We start from the raw sequence: 23,360 nt of genomic DNA, 5'->3' as shown, positions 1-23,360 counted from the left end.
GTGGGGATGGGCTTGGGGCTGAGCTTGACGAGACATCTGGGTTACTGAGGAAGGGGCCGGGTGTGGGTTGAGCTAAGGTCAACCTCAACGTAAACAGGAACATCTATCCACCAGGACAGGTTCATTTTTCATATTCATTGTAACATTAAGCAGTTCATGCTGCAATGCACATTCATTTACGTTAATTTATAGTTAATTAACGTGGATCAACAATGGTGTGATAATCATAAACTGAGGTGTACATGTTCACTAAGGTAACGGTGTTCATGCTGACTACTACTATTTTATACATTATTGAAGTTTAGATTAACATCGGCGGTTTAATTGCAATAGAGCTCAAATCTGGGGGAACAGGGCGTATCATTTCTTTAGCTTTAAACTTGTTGTGACAATCATATCGCTGGGGTAACGGATCTGTGTACCCTCCGAAATCAACCTGACCGGCATACCACAACAATCATGATAAGTCGTACCATTAATCTCAGATGCAGACCGATTCAGACTGATAACTTAAACAACAGCAAAGTCTTCCCAATGTCATATCCTTCCTTGGCCAACAGGGAACAAATTCTCAACCAAGACTCGCAAACTCAACTCTTCCTGTGGCCATCTTTTCCTATAGAACGTCTTGTTTTGACCTCAACGACCTTAGACAGAGTGTCTGGTTTAAAATCAGACCCATGAGGTAGACGAGCCACTGCAGAAATGCTTCAGTAAAAATCGTTTTCCGAAGCCTCTATATATATATATACATATCTCACACACGCTGCGAGACTCCGGGCCCGCACTTTCTGGTTCCCAGCCCAGACGCTGCACAGTTTCCCCCCAGAAGTTTCGCTAATAGCAGCAGAGTCAAACTTCTCGATACAAGACTAATGCCTCTCTAATTAAACACGTCAGATCATGAAGAAAAGCAGAATACAATCAAAGACAAAGAGACAGGGGTGTCAGCTTCTCTCTTGAAATAATGAAATAAGTAAATAATCCTCAGGGTCTAGCCAGGACTACTCTCCTGGTAGCGTCTAATTGGTGTTGAACATGTTGTGAAGAGGACGCTGAGGAGCCGTTCCACTGACTGAGTCTGGATGTATCCACACACGCACACACACACACACACACACACACACACACACACACACACACACACACACACACACACACACACACACACACACACACACACACACAAAGACACACAAACACAGGCGTGCACATTTACAGACACAGACTGGTGCAGACAGGTGCATGCATGCACATACACACACACACACACAAACACACATGCACACAAACCGACAGGTGTATTCAAGCACATGCAAACACGCACGCACGCACGCACGCACACACACACACACACACACACACACACACACACACACACACACACACACACACACACACACACACACACACACACACAGAAACACACACCGCCGCTGTGTCTCATCACAAGCTGTTAGCTGACTAATTGTGAATCACAGTGAGCTGGTCCTCTGGTGGGTAAAGGCCCATACGTACACATACCCATACACAGAATGCCCCTACGCACTCAGAGAGACTCAATCCAATGGAAAATCTGCTGAGGCAGAGAGAGGTTTACCACACTTGCTAGTGAATGCAGCTACAGAGAGACGGCTAGAAAGAGAGAGAGGGAAAGAGAGAGAGAGAGAGAGAGAGAGAGAGAGAGAGAGAGAGAGAGAGAGAGAGAGAGAGAGAGAGAGAGAGAGAGAGAGAGAGAGAAAGAGAGAGAGAGAGAGAGAGAGAGAGAGAGAGAGAGAGAGAGAGAGAGAGAGAGAGCTGCTTTGGTTCATATTTAGACAAACAGTTTTATTTTGCTGTTGTTTATTTTTTGGGGATGCAGCTTTAGCTACTTGACTGATAACATTTCACCTTGAAGTGCAATTTACGTTCGCCATTACTTTCCAAAGTAAGTGTAGCATATGCACTATTCTGTGTTTTATAGATTCTTAAGTTATACGTTGAAAGCTTGCTGATTTTCACAAAGTTTCCCATAGGGGGCACTCTTGATTCTCATGAACACTTGAAAGCACAACAGGTTGTATCCAACTGAAATATACCTCTTCTTAAATTGATTCAAAGTAGATTATATGAAATATAGAACAGAGAGGGGTCTGTTTATTATGTTTTTATATTCGAATATATTACATGTACATGAATAACCTACTGAGTGGTTAATAACACATTAAACATAAGCTATTGACTAACAATCCAAACATATAAAGCGCCAGACACAATAGTGCGTAAAGCTGAAAATGCAGTTTGTCCATTAACTGCGGGTAAGCCATTATGCCATATCAAGGTAAACATTAAAACCCTCCAATTTGTGTACAAATATAGACATTCTGGAAACACACAATGTTTCCAGAATGTATTCACCTATACATTCTGGATTTTTTTCTCTCATATTTCTTAAAACTGAAGCCATACAGACTTTTGAGTGGACAGGTGACGTGAGTCGGACGGGATGGAAAGTACGCTTCACCTAGACACCCGGAGATGGTCATCAGCACCCGGCACGTGCGTCACATTCGGCTCCGTCTTTTTTTTTTTTTTTGCGAGCGCTCTACCATCAACCTCACGGAAGGGACGGAGGCAGGAGAGTCAGCACGTCCCACTTTTTATACCTTCACACTGCGTGAAAAGTTTGAATATTTAACGTCTATCGCAATATGTCACTCGGTTGAGTCCGACGACTTATCTCCAGAGCGCGGGTGGGACTTCGTCTGTGATTAAAACACCCTTTGTAGGATGGCTGACTAACTGTTCGAGCAAGAGTGAAGCTATATAGCACCAAATTAATGAAAGAAGGATTAGGTGATTAAAGGTTCATATTGGATAACACGTCGTGGTATTCTTCGCAAGGAAAATATGGTAAGGCGCACACTATTCGAGCAAAGCTAGTATCTAAGCAATATATGATTTTGTTTTAAACGTGGAATTGATTCCTTTTCACATTGTTTTTGTTAAAAATCCAAAATACCGGTTTACATATAGTTTACGCTGTCATTTATTTAGTTTGTAATTTACTTCAGGGGCCAATAATGAAAAATGCCGTAGCTATCTCCTTAATCTACCGTAGGCTACTTACTTTTCTAGCAGCCTAAAAGCAGCGTTGGTCGAAGGGCATTTCTCTCTCTAGCCTCCCCGGTCCTCCAGCTTCATCCCGCCGCTCACTGCTCAACTCTCAACGAGCCATGCGGGTGCACCAGCGCAGGATTTAACTTCATCCCAATATATGTTTATTTACATGATTGATTGTAAAATCTCTTGATCCCGCGATATGTGTATTAACCCCTCTTAGTAAGTATTAAAACAAATGGTTAATCGTTAGTAGCCTACGTTCCGTCGGAAATAATGCGTTTTCCCTATATTGTGTTGGACAGGTTACAATGCGCATAAACAGTTGTATTTTCCATGGAGCATCGCTGCCAGAAGATACTTTGCTTGCGAAGCAGTGACGCTTTATCCGGAGAGGAATATCCACAGAGTCCGGAGCTGCCGCGTCTGCTCCTCCGTGGAAGTTGTGGTGTGGAAAAGCATTTGGGAATAAGATGGATCTGCGCCCTGTCATGTTACCGGTTCGATGGCTTATTCTCCTGATGCTTCTCTCGTGCAGAGGTAAGTAACCCCAGAAAACTCGTGTTAAGAATAGACCAAGTTCATCTGAAATAATATGAATGCAAATCCATTGCATAAGTCAAATGTGAACGAGCAACATTTTGAACAAATTTAAACCTCTATTCAAAAATAGTTAACTACAAGTCATGCACATTAGCTCTTCAAGATATGAATACAATAAGAGACCATACGTTTGAATCAATCTGGTCAATATGCAAACTAGCTATTGTTGACATGCACAATTTGCAGTGCACATCAAGGGGGTTTTGAGTATTGATCATCAGGTACATTGGTTGGCAGGGTTTAAGTCACGACACTGCAGAGAATATACAGAATGCAGATGAAGCTAAAAAAAAACAGCCTCTGTTGTCAGACGTGCACTTGCGTGAACATATTATTTTATGTGTGATTGTTTGCATATGAGTGGGTGAAAATACAGCACTGTATATAGCCTGCAGCCTATGTAGTCTTAGAATGTCTAAAAAATGTTTCCTACACATAAACCATGTAATGTATGCACACAAACAGGATTCCATTTCATAAAGGCCTGACATGCATGGCATCACAAGTTACTCCTCTTGCGCTCTGCATTAACAATATAAGGCTCATCTGTCTCTGTCTAATATTACACAGTCTCACTGGTTGCCTGTGGGCATGTGTTTTCTGAAGACGGTAATAAGGGCTATGTGCTCTTTGTGTTGTGTGGTTTATGATACAAAGCCAGAGGGCAAACAATACTTCAATCTGTTCTTTAACAATACATACGGTTTGCATAGTAAGTACATATGGGTCTGTATAACAAGATATGTGGCTAAGCAAGCAGTATGTGCCAACACATGCTCGCGCACACACACACGCACAAGCACACTAGCACACACGCACGCACACACACACACACACCCACACACACACACACACACACACACACACACACACACACACACACGCACACACGCACACGCACACACACACACACACACACACACACACACACACACACACACACACACACACACACACATACACCACTCAAACATTTTGTGTTCTAGGTTTGTGAGATGTCAGCAATTAATGTTTATTTTCCCCAATGCATATTTCTCATCGAATTCAAGTTGATTAATCAAGTTGAATAATCAAGTTGAATTATCGTCGCCAATCAGGTGTAATTGCAGGAACCCGGGGTCCTTGTCTTTCTCTTGAGATCTGGTACACAGGTTAGTTAATCAAATGTAAAATCTAGAGAAGAAACATTATTGGTCACTGTTAGATGGAGATTAATTGAGTTTGAAATGTAGTTCACATCTAGGAGAAACCCACACAATGTTTGCCTGCTGTTGTGTTGCGTAAGGACCCAGAGCTCATAGTAATTATTATCTCCACATTTATTATTTCCATATCGTATATCTCCCCAACAGGGATAACCTTCTTAATTAAAAGATTGTTAGTGTCAGCAGATCTTGCAGGGCGGGTTAACCTGGAGATGTAAAATAGTGAAAAATCGGATCTCTCTCACCTCAATCTAGAGTAATTTCCTTTGAAGGATTTTGTTTTAGCATTGCTGGCACATTCAGTCTTGGATGGAGCTGTACTGGATCGAGCGTTAGGGACTGTACCCCTGACAAGTTGACAACCAGGAGGACCGCCTCGTATCGCCACATGCTATTCATACTTTTTAAGCACATTATGACAAACATTATCTGTTGGAAACACGTCTCTTGGGGCAACATTATCTGTTGTGCGTCCCAGGATCCCCTGCAGCAGGCCACCTCTTAGTAAACATTCAGTGTTGTACAGTTTAGGATCAGATAATCTCCATTGCAACACAAGATTAAATGGAATACCAAACAATGTAGAACAAACTGTGTTGTATACAATGTAAAAGTTCACCGCTGTGCTGTTGTTTGGGGATTGCTGATTGTACTTCCCATATCTATAACACACTTTAGTTGTATTAGTATTCTGTTTCTATCCCTCCTCGTACCTCCTTATTAAAACTAGAATAAATCCTAGAAAGGTTCTTGTCTTGACCAAGATATCCAGTTAACAAATAGTATTCCTAGTATTAAATGAGACGAGAGGAGCTAGTGCAGTGAATGTGTTTCCAGATTTGCCTGTAAGCCCTGTGAATGCACTTTCAACCACAGCGTTGCAAGAAAGCCAGTGAAATGCAAAAAAGGCTGACTTTTTTTCAGCCTCTCTGCCAGGCTGGATGTGAAGCGAGGCTGGGGAAGAGACCAGACTGACCCAGCACACACAGGCGTGCTGCAGACTGCAGTCTGTCAGTCTACCTCCTGCTGAGCCCAGTCCCACGGGTTATGGGATGGGTCTGGGCCTCCTGCCGTCATGAGTCTGTGTGTGTGTGTGTGTGTGTGGGGGGGGAGGGGGGGGGGCGTGGGGGGGTTGTAATATGTTTGCCAGCAGCCATTTTGGGTGGAAACATAGTTATGTTCAAATTTGTCTGGCATTTTTTCTCATGAGCACTGCAATGTGTTTTTTTTCTCCAAAATAAGTTCAAAAGCAATGGCCTATTTGAAATGCACAAGAGCGAACCTCCCAGAGCTTTGGGCTGCTCAGACACACTTCTGGTGCACTGGAACATTTGGTATCATTCGGCCAGTATTTATAATACCATGAGATTGGTTCTGAGAGGACAATCAAGTAAATGTCACAAAAAGAATTGAATGCAGTTGTAGCCGCAGATAGTTTCAACTGGAGCCTGACTGAAACTTGATTGTTGGGGTCCATAATGATAATTGAGTAAAAGACAAACAGAGAGAAGAATTCAAAGCACGGTGTTGTTCAAATTGTCAGTGGTATTGTGTAGTTGATGACCATTGGACTGTGATTGTAAAAATTTGATTAGGGCTATCCCCGACTGAGCATTTTGTTGGTGGACTAAAAGCGAACCATCCCAAATATTAGTCGATAGTCATAAATCGTATCTTTTTCATGTTTAAGAAATGTCCAAATCTCAACAGGCAGTCTTGTTTGTTTTGTGGCCGTTTTTTGTGGCCGAAAATCCACCTTTGTTTTACTATATACAAACCAAAAAGGCAGTGACTAATTCGTCGACTAGTTGACTATGAGGAGTCAGTCCTTAACGGGATAGAATAGATTAGAAAAAAATAGACTTTGGAGGATGGACATTGTCATAAATATGATGATATGTTAACTATACATACTTAGGCTCTCATTTGGTTGTGAGTATATAATGTTATGAAGGTCATTGCTGATAAGCCAATAATGAATCTGATAATGATACTGACAGTCACCCCCTGTTATTTTGGGCCCGGGTAACTAAAGCTGAAACATTCAAACTATGTGAATGATAGCTAAATAACACAAAAACACAACAATTAAATGTGTCCTGTTTAAATGTGTACCGTAAGAAGAAAACCTTGTTTGACTATGAAATGTTAATCACACTCATCAGTGTGAGGCAGCAGACGGCTTGGCAGAGAATCTACTGTGGCTCTGTAAGCCAAACTAAATTACTCAGGGAATGTTAGAAACACAAAAGTAATCAAAAGTAAGCTTTTATTTACATTGCAGATTGCAAACAGGGACACAAAATGCTTCAAACCAGCCTCAGAAAATAAAGGATGGCAAGAAAAGCAGAACAACCCGGGTTGACAGCCAACAGCTGCATTATACACAGAAACAGGGAGATTGAATACAGAGCTAAGCAAAAAGGTGAAAGGAAAGTGATGACGGTTAGGAATAAGGCTAATTAAATGAAAGACAATAAGGTACTCTGAACCTTGGACAAACGCCAGCCATTCTGAAAATAACACTTTGACTAAGAACCAGGTAAAAATCATGATGAGGATGATGAATACTGTATACTTATATAGACAAGCAGTGAGACAGTAATCATTTTTATTTTTTACGATTGCAGTATAAATCATTTAATCTACATGCATTTAGGCCTGATAGTTTTTGTATTTATTTTAAATATAATAAATATAAACTCAACACATTTTCAACACATGTGCTTTTCCTTTCCCTGCTTTATATGCTACATATATAATTGCCCCTCCCCAAGCTGATTGGATCAGAGCGAGAGAAGCAAGCAGACCAACCATGTTGTGTTATGAAGATAGAACTTGGACCCAGTTTCCATCCTCCATCCTGGAATTACCAGGGGGGGGTTACAGGGCTGTGCACACGACAACACACACACACACGCTTGCAAGCAAGTACAAACGCACACACACACACACACACACACGCAGACACACACACACGTCCTAAGGCAAACAACTTCAGAGCCATCAGAGCTCCCCAGCTGTGCCCTGTCGGATGTCTGGAGACATTAGCATCGAGTAAGCAACAAAAGCGCTTCTTACACACGGTCAACAAGAAGGAAATGCGATTAGACAATTAAACTGCAGTCAAGGGACAATGCACGCATTCATTTCTGACTTCCCTTATGAAAAGGTGTTGGTGTGAGACGAAGCTTCTGTTCTGTTCCCAGTGGTGGAAAGTGGGGTTGCGTGCGACATTGTATAGTTATTAGTCTAATTTCCGCATGGCAGAAGGGCTGTACGTCAACGCTTGTAGGCGCTATACGAATGGAAATATGTCATGTTATTGGGTGAAAGGTAAAGTCATCCTCCGCATATAGACGTTTTTTCCTCAGACATTGAGAAATCAAGGTGTGGAGACATGTCAAATGTACCATAAGTAACGATATGATTTATTTTACATACTGTGTTGAATTGATGCACCATGGGAAATGAGCTAACGAAGTGAAATAGTTCTTGTTCATTTTCTAGTGCTGCTGGGGCTATTCCAACCCTACTGAGCTAATCTCCCTATGTACCATAACAGCCTAATGCAAAGGGTTTTTCTTCCTCAGCTTTATTTTCTTCCCTGTCTCTCTCTAAATAATGTCTCCTCATAGAGTATTTTCAAGTCACTCACTGTGCTGCATAGTAAACACCTATACGGTGAAAGGTGTTTATCTTGGTTACAGCAATGATCTATCCTTGTCATAGTGCATTATTTTCTTTTTCATCGTCCAACAGGATAAGATGAGTTCAGGAGGAATGGAGGTATTTTTGTCTGTGTGGCCATTTTGTATTTTTTCCTTTTCTGTCGCTCTCTCGGTTCATATATGTATTTAGCATTATTTATTATTTAACTGAGCTTTTTATGTGACCATTCATCATCTTACTCAACACTGATTGCGGACATTGGGATACAAACAAACAACCATTGGGAGTCAGACATATACCTTGACCACTAGACTACACAAATAAACTCAATCTGTGTATCTACATTTTATATCTATACTTGTTTCCATATTATATTTATATGAATGATTTCCCTTCTATCTCACTCAATGCATGAAAGTAGAAGAATAATTAATACTTATTGAGAAGTTTAGTTGGAAGAATAAAAACAATCAGAGTGTGAAACTGAAAAAAAGAAAGAAACATAACTGCAACAAAACAGCTACAAAAAAGATCTGTAGAGACCATGAAAAAAAGGCAGGTGAATTTTAATTTCAAACTTGACACACACTTTTGGCTCTGGAATAGAAACTTGAAGGGGAGCTATATTCCTCAACTGTAGAAATGTGATTCCCAAAGCAAGACTCAATTCCCTTACCAATTTTCAGCAACACTGCCCCAAGAGACGTAAACATTGTTGAGAGCTCCAACAAATAAGAAAAAGTGTATTAGGATTTCCATCTTTCCAACCCCATATCCTCGAAGATGCTACAGTACTCTGTTATAATAGCAAATAGGTATGAGATACAGTCTGAGGAATGGAGCCTACCATTATTATTTATTAGAAAGGAAGGCAGCAATTACAAATGGGAGCAATAAATGTAGTTCTCTTTTCATTTTGCAGCTTGTGGCCAGTTAGCAGTAGTAAGTGATGAAATTAGATAAGTACAAATGGAAATATAGACACAGTACAATGAACATGTGCTATCGAACAGTAATAACCGCACAGCACGTGCTAGTCTTTCATAAATGCATGTCAGAAGCTCCAGATGGCAAAGTTAGTGAATAAATGGACCACATAATGTAGTAAATTTATTTATTTGAAGTCTGCAACCTGATGAACAAGCAAAACAACTTTATAGACTTCTTTCCTGGTCCTCTTACTGCGATAAAAAACGTTTTATGATTCAAGGCAAACAACATAGGCTACTTTGACTTTTGCAGACAAAACAACACGAAAAATAACCATGAGTTATGTACTATTAAACAATTATTCGCCGAGGCGAAGTGAAGAGTGGAGCCTGAGGTGACGTCAACACTCCAAAAAGAAACAAGGTAACACTTTTTTGCCAGGATTTATTTGTTTTTAATAGCGGTTTAATTACTTTCCTCTTTATAATGCATCCATTACGTAAATGGCGATTTGCGATGAAAACAATATCCCGAGTTTGAGATCTCAATCATGGGATATTGCCAAATATCCCGTGATAGGAAACCAATCAAATTGCGCCATCTTAGGAGGTTCACTTCTAGCATGTACTAATAAATAAACTCAGGAATCGTGAGCTTTTGTATTATTTTTATGAATCAGTTTCGCTTCATAGTCACTTTATGTGGATGTGGTTTGGCCGATTTGTGATTTGTCGATTTAAGAAGCTATAATAAAAGAATGTGCTTTTATTTATTTATTTTATAATTTATGATGTTGGGGGGGAAACTATTTCTCCATGGAAAATTATTTGCCGGCCACCAATATGATTTCACTGACCGGTAAATTAAAATCTCGACCTCTAATTAAAAAAAATGTAAACTGCAAATAAATTCCGAATACATTTCAGCCATGTCACCAGTTTCCGCTTAATTGACAACGTGTTGAGAACGTGTAATTGTACAACAAAATACATGTTATGCATCACAAAACAAAATATAAATTGGTTCGACTTTATTAACTCATATGTGCAGTCCAAGTCCTGCCATTTACAGTAAAACATACACATTACAAAATACAGTTTGGCATCCAACCACATAGTATATATAAAAGTGCTGGTAAGGATGAGGAGTGCAGTGAAATGGAGTTAATATATGGATAGACAATTAATATATGGATAGACTCTAGAGTGACCAGAATTCATGTGTCATCTGGCTTTGCAAAAGCATCCTGTATGCATTTTGTTTATTGCTTTTGAACACGATAGTATGGTTGACGTCGTCACAAAGCTTTCAAAACACTTTTCCTAATGGTTCAATCTGAGCTCTTAGAAGGTGTGAAATAAAGGAAGAATTATATCTTTATCATTTTTAACTACAAATTATTAAATACTATACCTACCATCTATCAGCATTGTGTCTGTAGGGAACATTTTCATTTGATCAGGAGGAGTCTGGTAACTAAGGAGACTTGTTCAATGGTGGACAGTGTCATTATGGATAGAGCAGCGTCTAGTTGCAGGCCCCCTTTTATGTTTTGTGTGTTTATCCACAGTGCACAGGTGCAAAGAGCTGTTGAGAGTTGAAACCGAGGTCTAGATGAACAGATGGAGAACTTGATCATTCTGACCCTCCTTCCAATCTTTTCTCAACCTTTCCTTGCCTCTTCTCTGTGATAATGAGCATCAGTTCAATTTAAGTGGAAAGTCAACGCTGTGTTGAAAATAAATAACATTAAAGATACAGAACATGCTGTGCTTTGCTTTGTGTTTGAATTGGCCTGTTGTGTAGCTCTAATGACTATGGCCCTCACAGTGTTATACACAACATCATCATTGTCAGAAGACAAAGCAAATAGGCAGTCCATTTCTGTTGACATTGTAAAGAGAATCAACCAATCATCCCTTAACTGAAATTAATAGGTTTTTGCCTTCTCTTACTTTTCTACTATTGGAGCTGTTTTGTTTGTGTTTCTGTTAATGCTTACAATTCAATTTCCAAATATGGCTAACAGAAAGATAATTATTTTCTATTATAATTAGCTCCAACTATGTTTTCACTTATGTCACATTTGAGTCACTAGTGTCACTATTTAAGTCACTACGTAACTATGTCTTCGTTCACACTGCAAGCCTTTATGTTAAATTCAGATTTATTGCTCGGGTCCGATTTTCTGCTGTCAGATTCCAGTCTGACTGGGTTGATTCTGAACTCACCTGTACTCACTAAATAACAATGACAAAGACGTCACAAGCAGTGGGCAGTTATAGAGGGCGAGTCAGTGTTATGGTTTCATTTATAAGTTGATGTCTAGTAGTGTTTACATGATGTGGATGTATTGAAATTGATGGATCTTTCTTTTCATCAACTGATAATTTCTCCTTTTTCAGTTCTAAAGCGGTTCTATTCGTGCAAACAAATTTGTTCGTTTAATAACGAAAAGCAAAACAACAAAAGAGCACTATTAAAGAGAAATCCTGCAGACACAATTGTTTGGGGCGAATCGCCAGTAAAGGAAAAAGAATCATTTTTAATCGCCACCCAACATTGCTACTAGCCTGGCCCCACTGCCTAGGTACTTCTGCTCAATTTAAATTTCCCTTCAGTACTACGTATGCGTCTGTGGTATGTTAGTGGGTTTTCTCCCCTCCGAAGTTTGTGCGTCCAATCAGCGAACAAAGGGAGTGGCTGAGAACAATGACGTTAAAGTCAGCTCGTTCACGCACAGTGTTTTTTTACAGCCTGCGTGCAACGTGATTCCCGGGTGTCGTATTGACTCGGCTGCCAGATCGACTCGGGGTCCTAGATGCGCAATAATGACACACTTCTTGTAAACGCTGTCTTTTAAATGCGCATGCGCGTTTTATTCATTCCCATGTTATTCCCAAGTATTAACGATCTCCTTAGGTTTTCTAATCTATGAATAATAATCAAATGTACAAATTATTGTTGCCTAAACTTGGGTTATCTTTAGAAGAAGAATCGGTTAACTCCATTCACTGAAGTTAACGGTGAATGGAGGGGCGATCCACTTTATTTCCAGCGCTCCCAACACAGAGTCAAAACAGCGACCCACACGCAGACACTTCCGTTCTCCTCCTTCAGAATAAGAGTCCCTAACAGGAACTGGGTTACATATGCATTAGGGCTGTAACGATACACAAACTCACGATTCGGTTTGTATCACGATTTTTGACCCACGGTTCGATACATCCCACGATTTTTTGAAATTTAAAAAGCATTTTATTTAAACAACACTTATATACCAATTAACTTAATGTAACATTTAATAACAAATAATTTGGAAACACTGAACAGATTTGAACAGAAAGAATACTATTAAAGTATAGCTAAATGAATAAAGAAATAACGTGTGGGAGGATGCTTTTTTCAACTGTTTGGTTGGTTTAGTCAAATATCCTTATTAGCACTTCTTATTAGGCTATGTAGCTTAAATAATGACATAATCAGGCCGTATAGAATGCAACATGTTTAATAGCCTAACTTTCAATAGATGGAGAAAAACCTGAATGTCATGAACGTCGCAATAACGAGGCGTTACGAGTAGCATATGTGTGCGCCAGAATGGCAATGTGCGTATGCGTGTGTGAGTGACGTCAGCGAGTGAGTGGACGAGCGAGGAGAGCGAGCGGTAGCGCGTGTGTCTAGTGAAGAAGCGAACGAGTCCGGTAGAATAAAGTACCCATCCTGTCAATAATCGGTGGCCGCTTCATTCCGACCTATAAGCAGACAAACTGCCAGTCAAATCACACAAAACACTAGAGACAGGATCACACAGGCCCCTCTGGATAAATGTCGTTCATATCGCATATGAGCACTTCGACGGCTGTGGAGAAATGCGATCCTCCGTAGCCACGGAGGATTGCAGTCGCATACTTACGGCATCGATAGGAGGGGGCGCTGTCAGCAGACTATTATTTAGACAAATTATTAGCAAATTTCAATCGGACAATTTGACAGCAGAGTTAGAAAGGGCGTATCGCGCTTCTGCCTTCTCACACCGCGAGACAGGATCGTGGCTTTGAGTATCGCGATTTTCGGTTTGATACGCGTATCGTTACAGCCCTAATATGCATTCATCAGTGCTTTTAGACGTGTTTCCAATGGCTTTCTTTGTGCGAAAGAACGGGCTGCGTTCAATGAAATCAAAACCAAAACGGATTGAGCCTTCTTTTTAAGTCCATGATTGAGCCCCGTTTATAAACAACCCTTCCGGGTTTTGTCCGTTGGCTTGTGTCGATACGTCAAGTGTCGATACGTCATCTGTAAGCGCAGGACCCCGAGTCGATCTGGCAGCCGAGTCAATCCGGTACTCACACCGGCCAAACGTTAGCGATTGGTTATGGCAGATCCAGAGTGGGACTCGGCAGAACCAATAGTTTTAAACTTCAACAGACACCCACCTTCAAGTGAGTTAACGTTTGTCAATTGAGTAGGTCCAGACTCTCTGTGCAAATAAGATGAAGTACGAGAGTCTGGTGGGACCAGCTACCTGTACTCAGAGCGTCACTGGGATTCTGGGTGTGAGTCACTTCTGCAGTTTAGGTTGTAACCTCATCTTTCCTGGAGCACTGGACAGTGTGTGAGTACAATACATTATAAAGAGGAAATATGAATATGCTGACATGTGGAAATTAGCATCATGAGGATGGTGCCTGAAAGCCTCCACATAGCAAGGTGTTAAAACTATAATAGTCCTAAATATATTGGTTTGAGTCTGATATTCATCATCATATCAATGAGCCTCATGACCTAATTGACTAATGAGCTAAAAGGATTAAATCTGCACTGTGGGAATTCAGAAGCACTTGAAGTGTTTTAAGAATAAAAACAGATGCACTCAGGGCTCTATAAAACAAGGGCTTTATAAGATGTTTATTATTTATTTCATAAAGCCATTTGGTCTGTGGTGTACAAGGCGATACATTCTAGATTTGGACAGAAGTGATGGCTGCAGTCACAAAGGTAAACAGTGCAGGTTATGTAAAGGCAACACGCGTTGACATGGTTATTGATTCAACACAGCAGGTGCTCGCTGCTGTGTGAACGTATTCATATTGAAAGAGCGTGCTATTTGTAAGTGGAGTGAACCTATTGTAACCACAATTGAACACATACCGGCTGAAGTCATTAATACATCAGTACAAAACGATACAACGATTCATTTCGTCCGTAGCATTTGTTGGATCATTTTTACACGGCGCTACTCCTCTGAGCAGCCCTTTATTCCCTCATGGCCTGTCTTTTTTTTACTACCGCTGTGGTACCCTGCGTTCCTCATGGCAATTTGTTTATATTCTTTGAGAAAGGCTTTGGGACCTCGAGGTGCAAAACTATTTCTCGCTGTTTGTAAAGAAAAAAAACTCTGCTGATCCAGCTTTCATATCGTGATCCAATTCTGTAATCCACGATAAGAATCCTTCCATCAACATTTCATTTCCAACCAGTGTGTCCCATCATGTGCTTATTTATTTATATTAGCCCCGCCCCGGATGCCCTGCTGTACTATGGATGTGCTGCTGTGGGCCAGCCCCAAGCCAGAAGCAGCTTATGTGGTAATAGAGGATAAATCAGCAGTTAAAACGTCCCCATCGCTGGACAGACGATGTGGATTTTGGAGTGCGCCGTGAAATCCCCTTTTGTTTCACCAGGAGCTCTGACAGCCAGAGAGCAGGGAGAGCTTCGAGTGTGGTGTGTGTGTGGTGGTTCTTGGGGTGGTAAATCTTCCAGCAGGTAATTGGGGCCTCTCTGCCAGGGAACACATAATTGCAAATCTCTATCATCACGGGGTATTAGGGACTGTCTTAGGTGACCCGGGTTCTCTTTGTAGTAAGAAGGGCGGAGACAGAGAGTGAGAGAGGAAACCAAAGTGGGGACTCTACTCAGTCCACCTGTCTGATGGCGGATCAGGCAGCTGTGTTTCTGTGCTGATTCACCGGTGAGCTATGTTTTCCAATTAGCCGCCAAACACATCCTTTTCTCCTCACGGCTAACAACCTAATACAGCTGCTGTTATAAACACCAATTTGCGTAAGTTTTATGTTTGCAAACAACCAAATACCTCAAAGAGAAAGGTGTACTCACTGCACACTCTAAAAAAAACAGCCTAGGACATTAGCATCCATACACAGCCCTTTGGTATTTATAGCTAAGGGCTAATTCTTATCTCCCTAGGATTTAATTCTGACTCATAAAATGACTGAATTCACAAACATTTGTTGCCTAATCCCCTACCTCCGCGTTCATAATGTTCCCTTTTTTTCTTTTACAGCAAATGTGCACTTTGCCTTATTCAGGTAGTAGGCATGTTTTTTTTTTTTTTTATCTAATGGCGCCAGGGAAAATTCCTTCAGTTTCCTAATTAGCGCCATCCCCATTCTGTTGTCATACAAGGACGGTACTTCTTTCATATGTAAATCTGATTAATTTACCCAGCGGTGAGCTCATTAGACTTGATTTACATTTAGAGACGTTTTTTTTCTGTCTTCCCCCCCACCCTCCGGACCCTCTCAGCGTGAGTGCTACGGCGGCAGGCAGCGCGTTGGGCGGATTCTGATGACCTGACATTTGGTGAACACGCGCTGCACACGCGTGTTCACCAAATCATGTCAGCCTATCAAAGGCATGAAGCCCGTCTCCCCCACTTCTCCTCTGAACAACTGGACTCAGTTTGCTGTATTAATCACAGGGATGGCTCTGTAAGTGGGTCCTGCTGGTGAGTAAAGTGGGTCGGAGAGGAGGATCAAAGAGCTGCTCTCTCAGCTCTGAAAACGTTCCAGGGGTTCTCTGTAAATCGGCTGTGGGGGCAGGCCCGAGGTTAGTCTTCGGGCCATCGGGTTGCCCTGGGTTTCTGACATAATTTACCGCAAGTAATTATGCTATGCCGTGGATTAACTATTCATTGATGTTAGGTGGGCTGATAATAACGAAATAATAAATGTGGGCTATACATTCAATTATGACTCCCTCCCCAAACAAACAACTCATCAACTGGATTCCGCTGGGTTTTAGAGGGGCATTTACACAATCACATTGTCGGATGACTAATGACTTGTGTGCGATGACGAGTTGATGTTTGTCAGAGATCTACGGACCTTAACTATTCTATTAAAAAGTAGAGAATTGCTGTAGCGCATAATGGCAAAAACTAGGTGCTGCAGAGGTTTCGTCGCGGCCCGAACCGTATCTCTCTCTCGCTGACTCACAGCTATTATCCGTTCCCACTCTCATCTTTATACTCTCAATATATTTTGGTTTTTAATTTGTACTGCTGAAGAGTGCAGACGTCGGAGGGAGGAAAGAGGGCTTTGGGGGGGATATCAGGAACAGCAGGTGTGGTATTATAGGCTTCCTCGTGTGGAATCACATTAAAGGCTGCGGTGAAATATCTCAGCCTTGACTACACTACGTTGTGTACATAATCACACAAAGCTAACCAACTTTCTGATACCATTTAGGATTACATTTTTCCAAAGCGACTTACAGGAAATACAGTAATCAGTCATTAAGGAGAAGGGACGGGTTAGAAAGTAGATTCAGAAACTGCTCAATAAGTAGCAGGTAATTGGTAAGACAGTGGATACAGACACAGGCTATTAAGGAGCAGGTAGGGGTTAGACAGTGGATACAGAGACTGGTCATTAAGGAGCAGGTAGGGGTTAGACAGTGGATACAGAGACAGGTCATTAAGGAGCAGGTAGGGGTTAGACAGTGAATACAGAGACAGGTCATTATGGAGCAACTAGGGGTTAGACAGTGGATACAAAGACAGGTCATTAAGGAGCAGGTAGGGGTTAGACAGTGAATACAGAGACAGGTCATTAAGGAGCAGGTAGGGGTTAGACAGTGGATACAGAGACAGGTCATTAAGGAGCAGGTAGGGGTTAGACAGTGAATACAGAGACGGGTCATTATGGAGCAGCTAGGGGTTAGACAGTGGATACAGAGACAGGACATTAAGGAGCAGGTAGGGGTTAGACAGTGAATACAGAGACAGGTCATTAAGGAGCAGGTAGGGGCTAGACAGTGAATACAGAGTAGGGCCCGACCGATATTGATTTTTGAGTGCCGATGCTGATTATTTTCAGAGAAAAATTACGATTTCGATTTAATCGGCCGATTAAAAAAAAAAAAAAAAAAAAAAATGTATCTAAAGCGTAGTTTTTGATACCTTAAATATACTTTGAAACACTTTCGACGAATATGTGAATTGAATGCAGAACCTTTGAGTGTTTTAGAATACATTTACAGTCAAAAATGAGTGTAATGTAAAATGTAAAATAAATAACTAACTCCCAATGTGCTGCGCTCGTGAGCAGTGACTAACACGTGCGTGCTGAGCATTATGGTCTCACCGTTAGAGTATACAGTATAACAAATTAACATGGCCTGGGACCTAAAGAAAAACAGGCACAACATGCTCAAACAACGCGTCTTGTGTACATTGGTGAGGTGAGCGCGCAGCTGCCTGAGCGAGCGTGCTTTCATGTTGAACGGTAAAATTCAATCTCCTCTTTTTTACTCCAGCTAAAGTTGTTAGTTAGCAAGGCGAGTAGGAGCGCAATCTGCAGGATACTAAGCGCAATAACATTTAAAAAAATAAATAAATAAATCGGTTGTAATCTGCGCCTTTTTGGCCGATGCCGATTATTTTCAAAAAGGCTATAATCGGCCGATTAAATCGGCAGGCCGATTAATCGGTCGGGCCCTAATACAGAGACAGGTCATTATGGAGCAGCTAGGGGTTAGACAGTGAATAACGAGACAGGTCATTAAGGAGCAGGTAGGGGTTAGACAGTGAATACAGAGACAAGGCCTAAAAAATTTTTTTGTTTGGTTCCGGTTTCCGACCGACCCTGTCAATTTATGTGCGACCCAAATTATTTTATGAGTTTTATAAAAAAATATATATTTTTAATGTAATTACGTTTTGGTACAGCACCTCTATAATTACGTTTTGGTACAGCACCTCTTCATTCTGTACAAGGATGAGCGAATTTTCTCGTTTTTAAATGAAAACAACCTACCTATCATTCGCTGACGCTGGAAAAAATAAAATAAAAAAATAAAATAAATGTCCTACCTACCCATGACCTCAACTGACAACCAACAGGAACCAAACTTTTTTTTTTTTTAGGCCCAGGTCATTATGGAGCAGCTAGGGGTTAGACAGTGAATACAGAGACAGGTCAGTAAGGAGCAGGTAGGGGTTAGACAGTGAATACAGAGACAGGTCATTATGGAGCAGTTAGGGGTTAGACAGTGGATACAGAGAAAGGTCATTAAGGAGCAGGTAGGGGTTAGACAGTGAATACAGAGACTGGTCATTAAGGAGCAGCGAGGGGTTAGACAGTGAATACAGAGACAGGTCATTATGGAGCAGCTAGGGGTTAGACAGTGGATACGGAGACAGGTCATTAAGGAGCAGGTAGGGGTTGACAGTGGATACGGAGACAGGTCATTAAGGAGCAGGTAGGGGTAGACAGTGAATGCAGAGACAGGTCACTAAGGAGCAGCTAGGGGTTAGACAGTGAATACAGAGACAGGCTATTAAGGAGCAGGTAGGGGTTAGACAGTGAATACAGAGACTGGTCATTAAGGAGCAGCTAGGGGTTAGACAGTGAATACAGAGACTGGTCATTAAGGAGCAGCGAGGGGTTAGACAGTGAATGCAGAAACAGGCTATTCAGGAGCATCTAGGCCGTTAGGGCAAGGAGACGTGCGTGTAGGCATTCTTGTTCATCAGGTTTGACGTGAGAAAATAATTTTGTTTTCACATGCGGGTAGGCCGGTTGAGAAGGCCTAGATTAGCTTTCGTTAGCCTAAGTTTTGTAGATAAATGTTGATATTTTTCTCTTAGATGCGCTCGCGTGCTCTCCCTCCCCAGTAATTGAAGTGACTCTGTTAGCAATGGCACTCTCATCATGATAACGCAGACTTCTTTTTATTGCACACATTTTTTTATTACGATTATTATTACTTACTGCATTTTTTTTTACCAATCATTTTGTTTGGCATGGCGGGCTGCCAGGCCTTAACAATTATAGGGGAAACACTGATGCCATAAGAGAATCATCCAAAAAAACTAAGGGTGGGCCCTTTTTAGAAAAATTAAGTGCTTTGTTAACCCTAGACAAACTCTGACTTTATGTTTTATAGAAGCAGACATTGAGCGTTCGAGCAAAATAATTCCTTCTCCACAGTTCCACAAATGCTCTAAATAAGTCAGAACGATGATATAATGAAGGCCTTTCATTGCATGTTATTTGTTAGCAGCTTTAAATTAAAGGCAAATATATTGCCGCCAGAGATAGTTAAGGTGTGGAGGGCACAAGAGGGCAAAGAAGAACAAGAAAATGTACATCATGAGAGTGTATTTTAATTGCTCATTTATATTCAAGGCTCATGTTATAGGAATCAGACAGTAGTTCTGGACCACTGAATATTCAATCACTCTTTGTAGCCTAATTATACTGTCTCTTTATATACTTCGGAGGCTTCACGCAGTGACTCAATGCACAGAGGAACAAAAAAATAAGAAAATTGATTTGCTGCTTTGATGCCACCGTATTGTGTGCACAAGTGTCTGCATAAAATAAAGGGAAATGTTATTCCTTTATTCCTCTTTATATGATAATTTAGGCCAGCTACATCTCGTCGCCTGCAAGTCCTCGCCTCAGCATTATGATTGCAAGGAATCTATTCTTAGCTGCGATGAAATTAATGAAACACACACACAGTGCAGCTTGGTAATGAAAAAAATAACTAAAACCCGAAGCAGCGTTGGAGGATGTGGAATATTTAAAAATGCCCCAGGCAGATTATTTTCCCCCTGACTCGAACAGAAACCCTCTGCCATTAGCCAGGAAGCTCAAACCCGTGGATGTGTGTATGTTGCTTCCCACAACTTCTCTGATGTTCTAAGCATGCTTGGATGTAGACGGCCTGTCCAGACACAGATAAATGCAAAAAGTACAATTTATGGACCTCAGTTCGGAGCGATACGAGTTGGACTGCAGTTGTTAGGGATATACACGAATGTAAACGTACACACACACACACACACACACACACACACACACACACACACACACACACACACACACACACACACACACACACACACACACACACACACACACACACACACGCATACTAGGGCCCCAAGGAATTGCGTTAGGCCACTAAAAGCAATTCATCCCGACTATTAGTCGACTGCAGTTATTTTTTCAGAGATAAAAACGGATCATATATAGTCTTTCTTTGTCACACCCACACACTGCTTTTTTACCATCGTACTAGTGGGATGCTGTACAATATGCTACATCCATTAGGGACATTTTGAAATGTGAGACATATCTGGTTTAATTGCATCTTAGTAGCCTGCTGTTTAGGGCAGCGTACTTTGCAATGCGCCTATTGCGCAGAAATATTGACAAAACCATGGGTCTATAGAGAGGACTGCTGTTGCTCCGCTTGACTGCGGCGTCTGCTCGGCCGGTAAACACTTTTAGACACACGGGATATCTGTATATCAGATGAATATCTGTTGAACATCATATACCTTTCACACTTCTACTTCAAACTACAAAAGCTGCTATGGAGACGCGCAATTCTTTAACCAACCAACCCCTTTCAGTTTTTGATGTTGTGGCGTTCCTGTCTGGTGGTCAAACGCAGAGGAACTCAACCTCTGTCACACAAGCCTAAGTCGGCTAAGAGCCCCGCTAGTAATTAGTCGACTATGATTGGTCAGCCTCAATGCATGCACAGGCATATACTCACACACACACACACACACACACACACACACACACACACACACACACACACACACACACACACACACACACACACACACACACACACACACACACACACACACGTACACAAACAAACTCACACACACACTCCCACCATACCTCCTTACATATGCAAACACACACACAACCACCAACCTACTCACACAGACACTAACACACACCCTCACACCCCACTACATGTACACAGACACACTCCTCGTCACACTCACACACCCACACGCACACACACAAACAGAAAGTCAAACACATACACCAAATCATTAACAAAATATATATCTTTCCATATAGTAGATACTGATCTACATACTGTAGATACCATACTATGTATGTTTATCTATACTATAACTTCCATGGCTGATTCTACTTGAGAAGAAACGCCATATGTGTGTCAGACTGAGGAAAGCAAAGCTCCCCTACAGCAACAAGCATGATTACCACAGCAGTGAGCAGCATGTTGCTATCAAACACATACACATATACACACAGGCCTGCAGACACATGCACAGTGACCCAAGACATAGATATCATGGACTCTGCCATCTGGTCCATCTCACAGGTTGTTAATACAGTTCTCTTTATACGTCTTTAAATATGAGGTGGAGAGGCAGGGGAACTGGGCATGTACTAAACCATAGGAATCAGGTGTAGCCTTATAGAATGTGCAGATGTACAGAAACAAAAACAGACACATGCACATGCACATGCTCACACACACACACACACACACACACACACACACACACACACACACACACACACACACACACACACACACACACACACACACACACACACACACACACACACACACAGACTAATGGCTTCATTCATCTCCCTAGATGCCTCGAAGCATTATCTTGATTGATATCAAAGCAGAGGGTGCAAAAAAACATACAGAAAACAAAGCCATTGTGACTGGAAACAAAACAAAACTGTATTATTGGCACATGGTAATTATATTTAAATCATGCAAATGAGTTGAATTTTGGTAGTTAGGAGGCTGTTGGGGTGTGTAATTGAAAAAGTGAAAAGATTGAATGCATTAAACCGGCTGTTAATCACAGAGGCCCATGTATGCCCCCCCCCTACCTCCCATCTTCTCCCCCTAACTCACCTCCCTTCCTCTTCCCGATCACTGCCTCAATCTGTACCCCAACTCACTGGTTTTATCTTAATTAACTGCAGAATCCATCCAGGTTTGTTACAGTGCCAATCTCCTTATTTTGTCTACTGACCCCCAATACCCCCCCCCCCACACACACACACACACACACACACACACACACACACACACACACACACACACACACACACACACACACACACACATGTGTACAGTCCGTAACACACACACACACACACACACACACACACACACACACACACACACACACACACACACACACACACACACACACACATGTGTACAGTCCGTAACACACACACACACACACACACACACACACACACACACACACACACACACACACACACACACACACACACACACACATGTGTACAGTCCGTAACACACACACACACACACACACACACACACACACACACACACACACACACACACACACATACCAAGACACACTTCTCAGCTGGCACACAGGGTTTAATCTGTTTTCGCCTCATCCCGTAATAAATGTTTGTGCGCTCCCTGGTGCTATCGACCGGGAGAGCTGATGGAAGGATGGGATGTTGTGAGGCTGTGTCTGAAACGCATCATCTGCTTCATGTCAGCCTTCTTCATATGCAGTCTGTTGTATTGCGTGTGCGTGCGCACTTGTGTGTATATGTGCGTTTGTGTGTGTGTGTGGGTGTGTCTGGTGTTCTCCAGTCCAAACACTTAATAGTAAGTTAAACTCTCCTGAGAACCCCCCCCCTCCCCCCCCCCCACACCCCTCACGTTGTATCCACACACACACACACACACACACACACACACACACACACACACACACACACACACACACACACACACACA

The 23,360-nt window shown here is 41.7% G+C and overlaps 1 protein-coding gene across 1 annotated transcript in view; it reads left to right on the top strand.

Annotated features, from left to right (window-relative positions):
• The first annotated feature begins 2,531 nt into the window (after positions 1-2,531).
• The window catches only part of LOC115543037 (transmembrane protein 132C-like), a 127,425-nt gene continuing 106,596 nt past the window's right edge, over positions 2,532-23,360 (top strand). The window contains exons 1-2 of the mRNA XM_030355574.1: positions 2,532-2,892; positions 3,405-3,639. Coding sequence (XP_030211434.1) covers positions 3,573-3,639 — 67 coding nt within the window. The 5' untranslated portion in view covers positions 2,532-2,892; positions 3,405-3,572. The remainder of the gene's footprint in view (positions 2,893-3,404; positions 3,640-23,360) is intronic.

The sequence above is a fragment of the Gadus morhua genome, chromosome 4 (genome assembly GCF_902167405.1).
Source record: "Gadus morhua chromosome 4, gadMor3.0, whole genome shotgun sequence".
Lineage (NCBI taxonomy): Eukaryota > Metazoa > Chordata > Actinopteri > Gadiformes > Gadidae > Gadus > Gadus morhua.
This window is presented reverse-complemented; position numbering and strand designations above follow the sequence as displayed.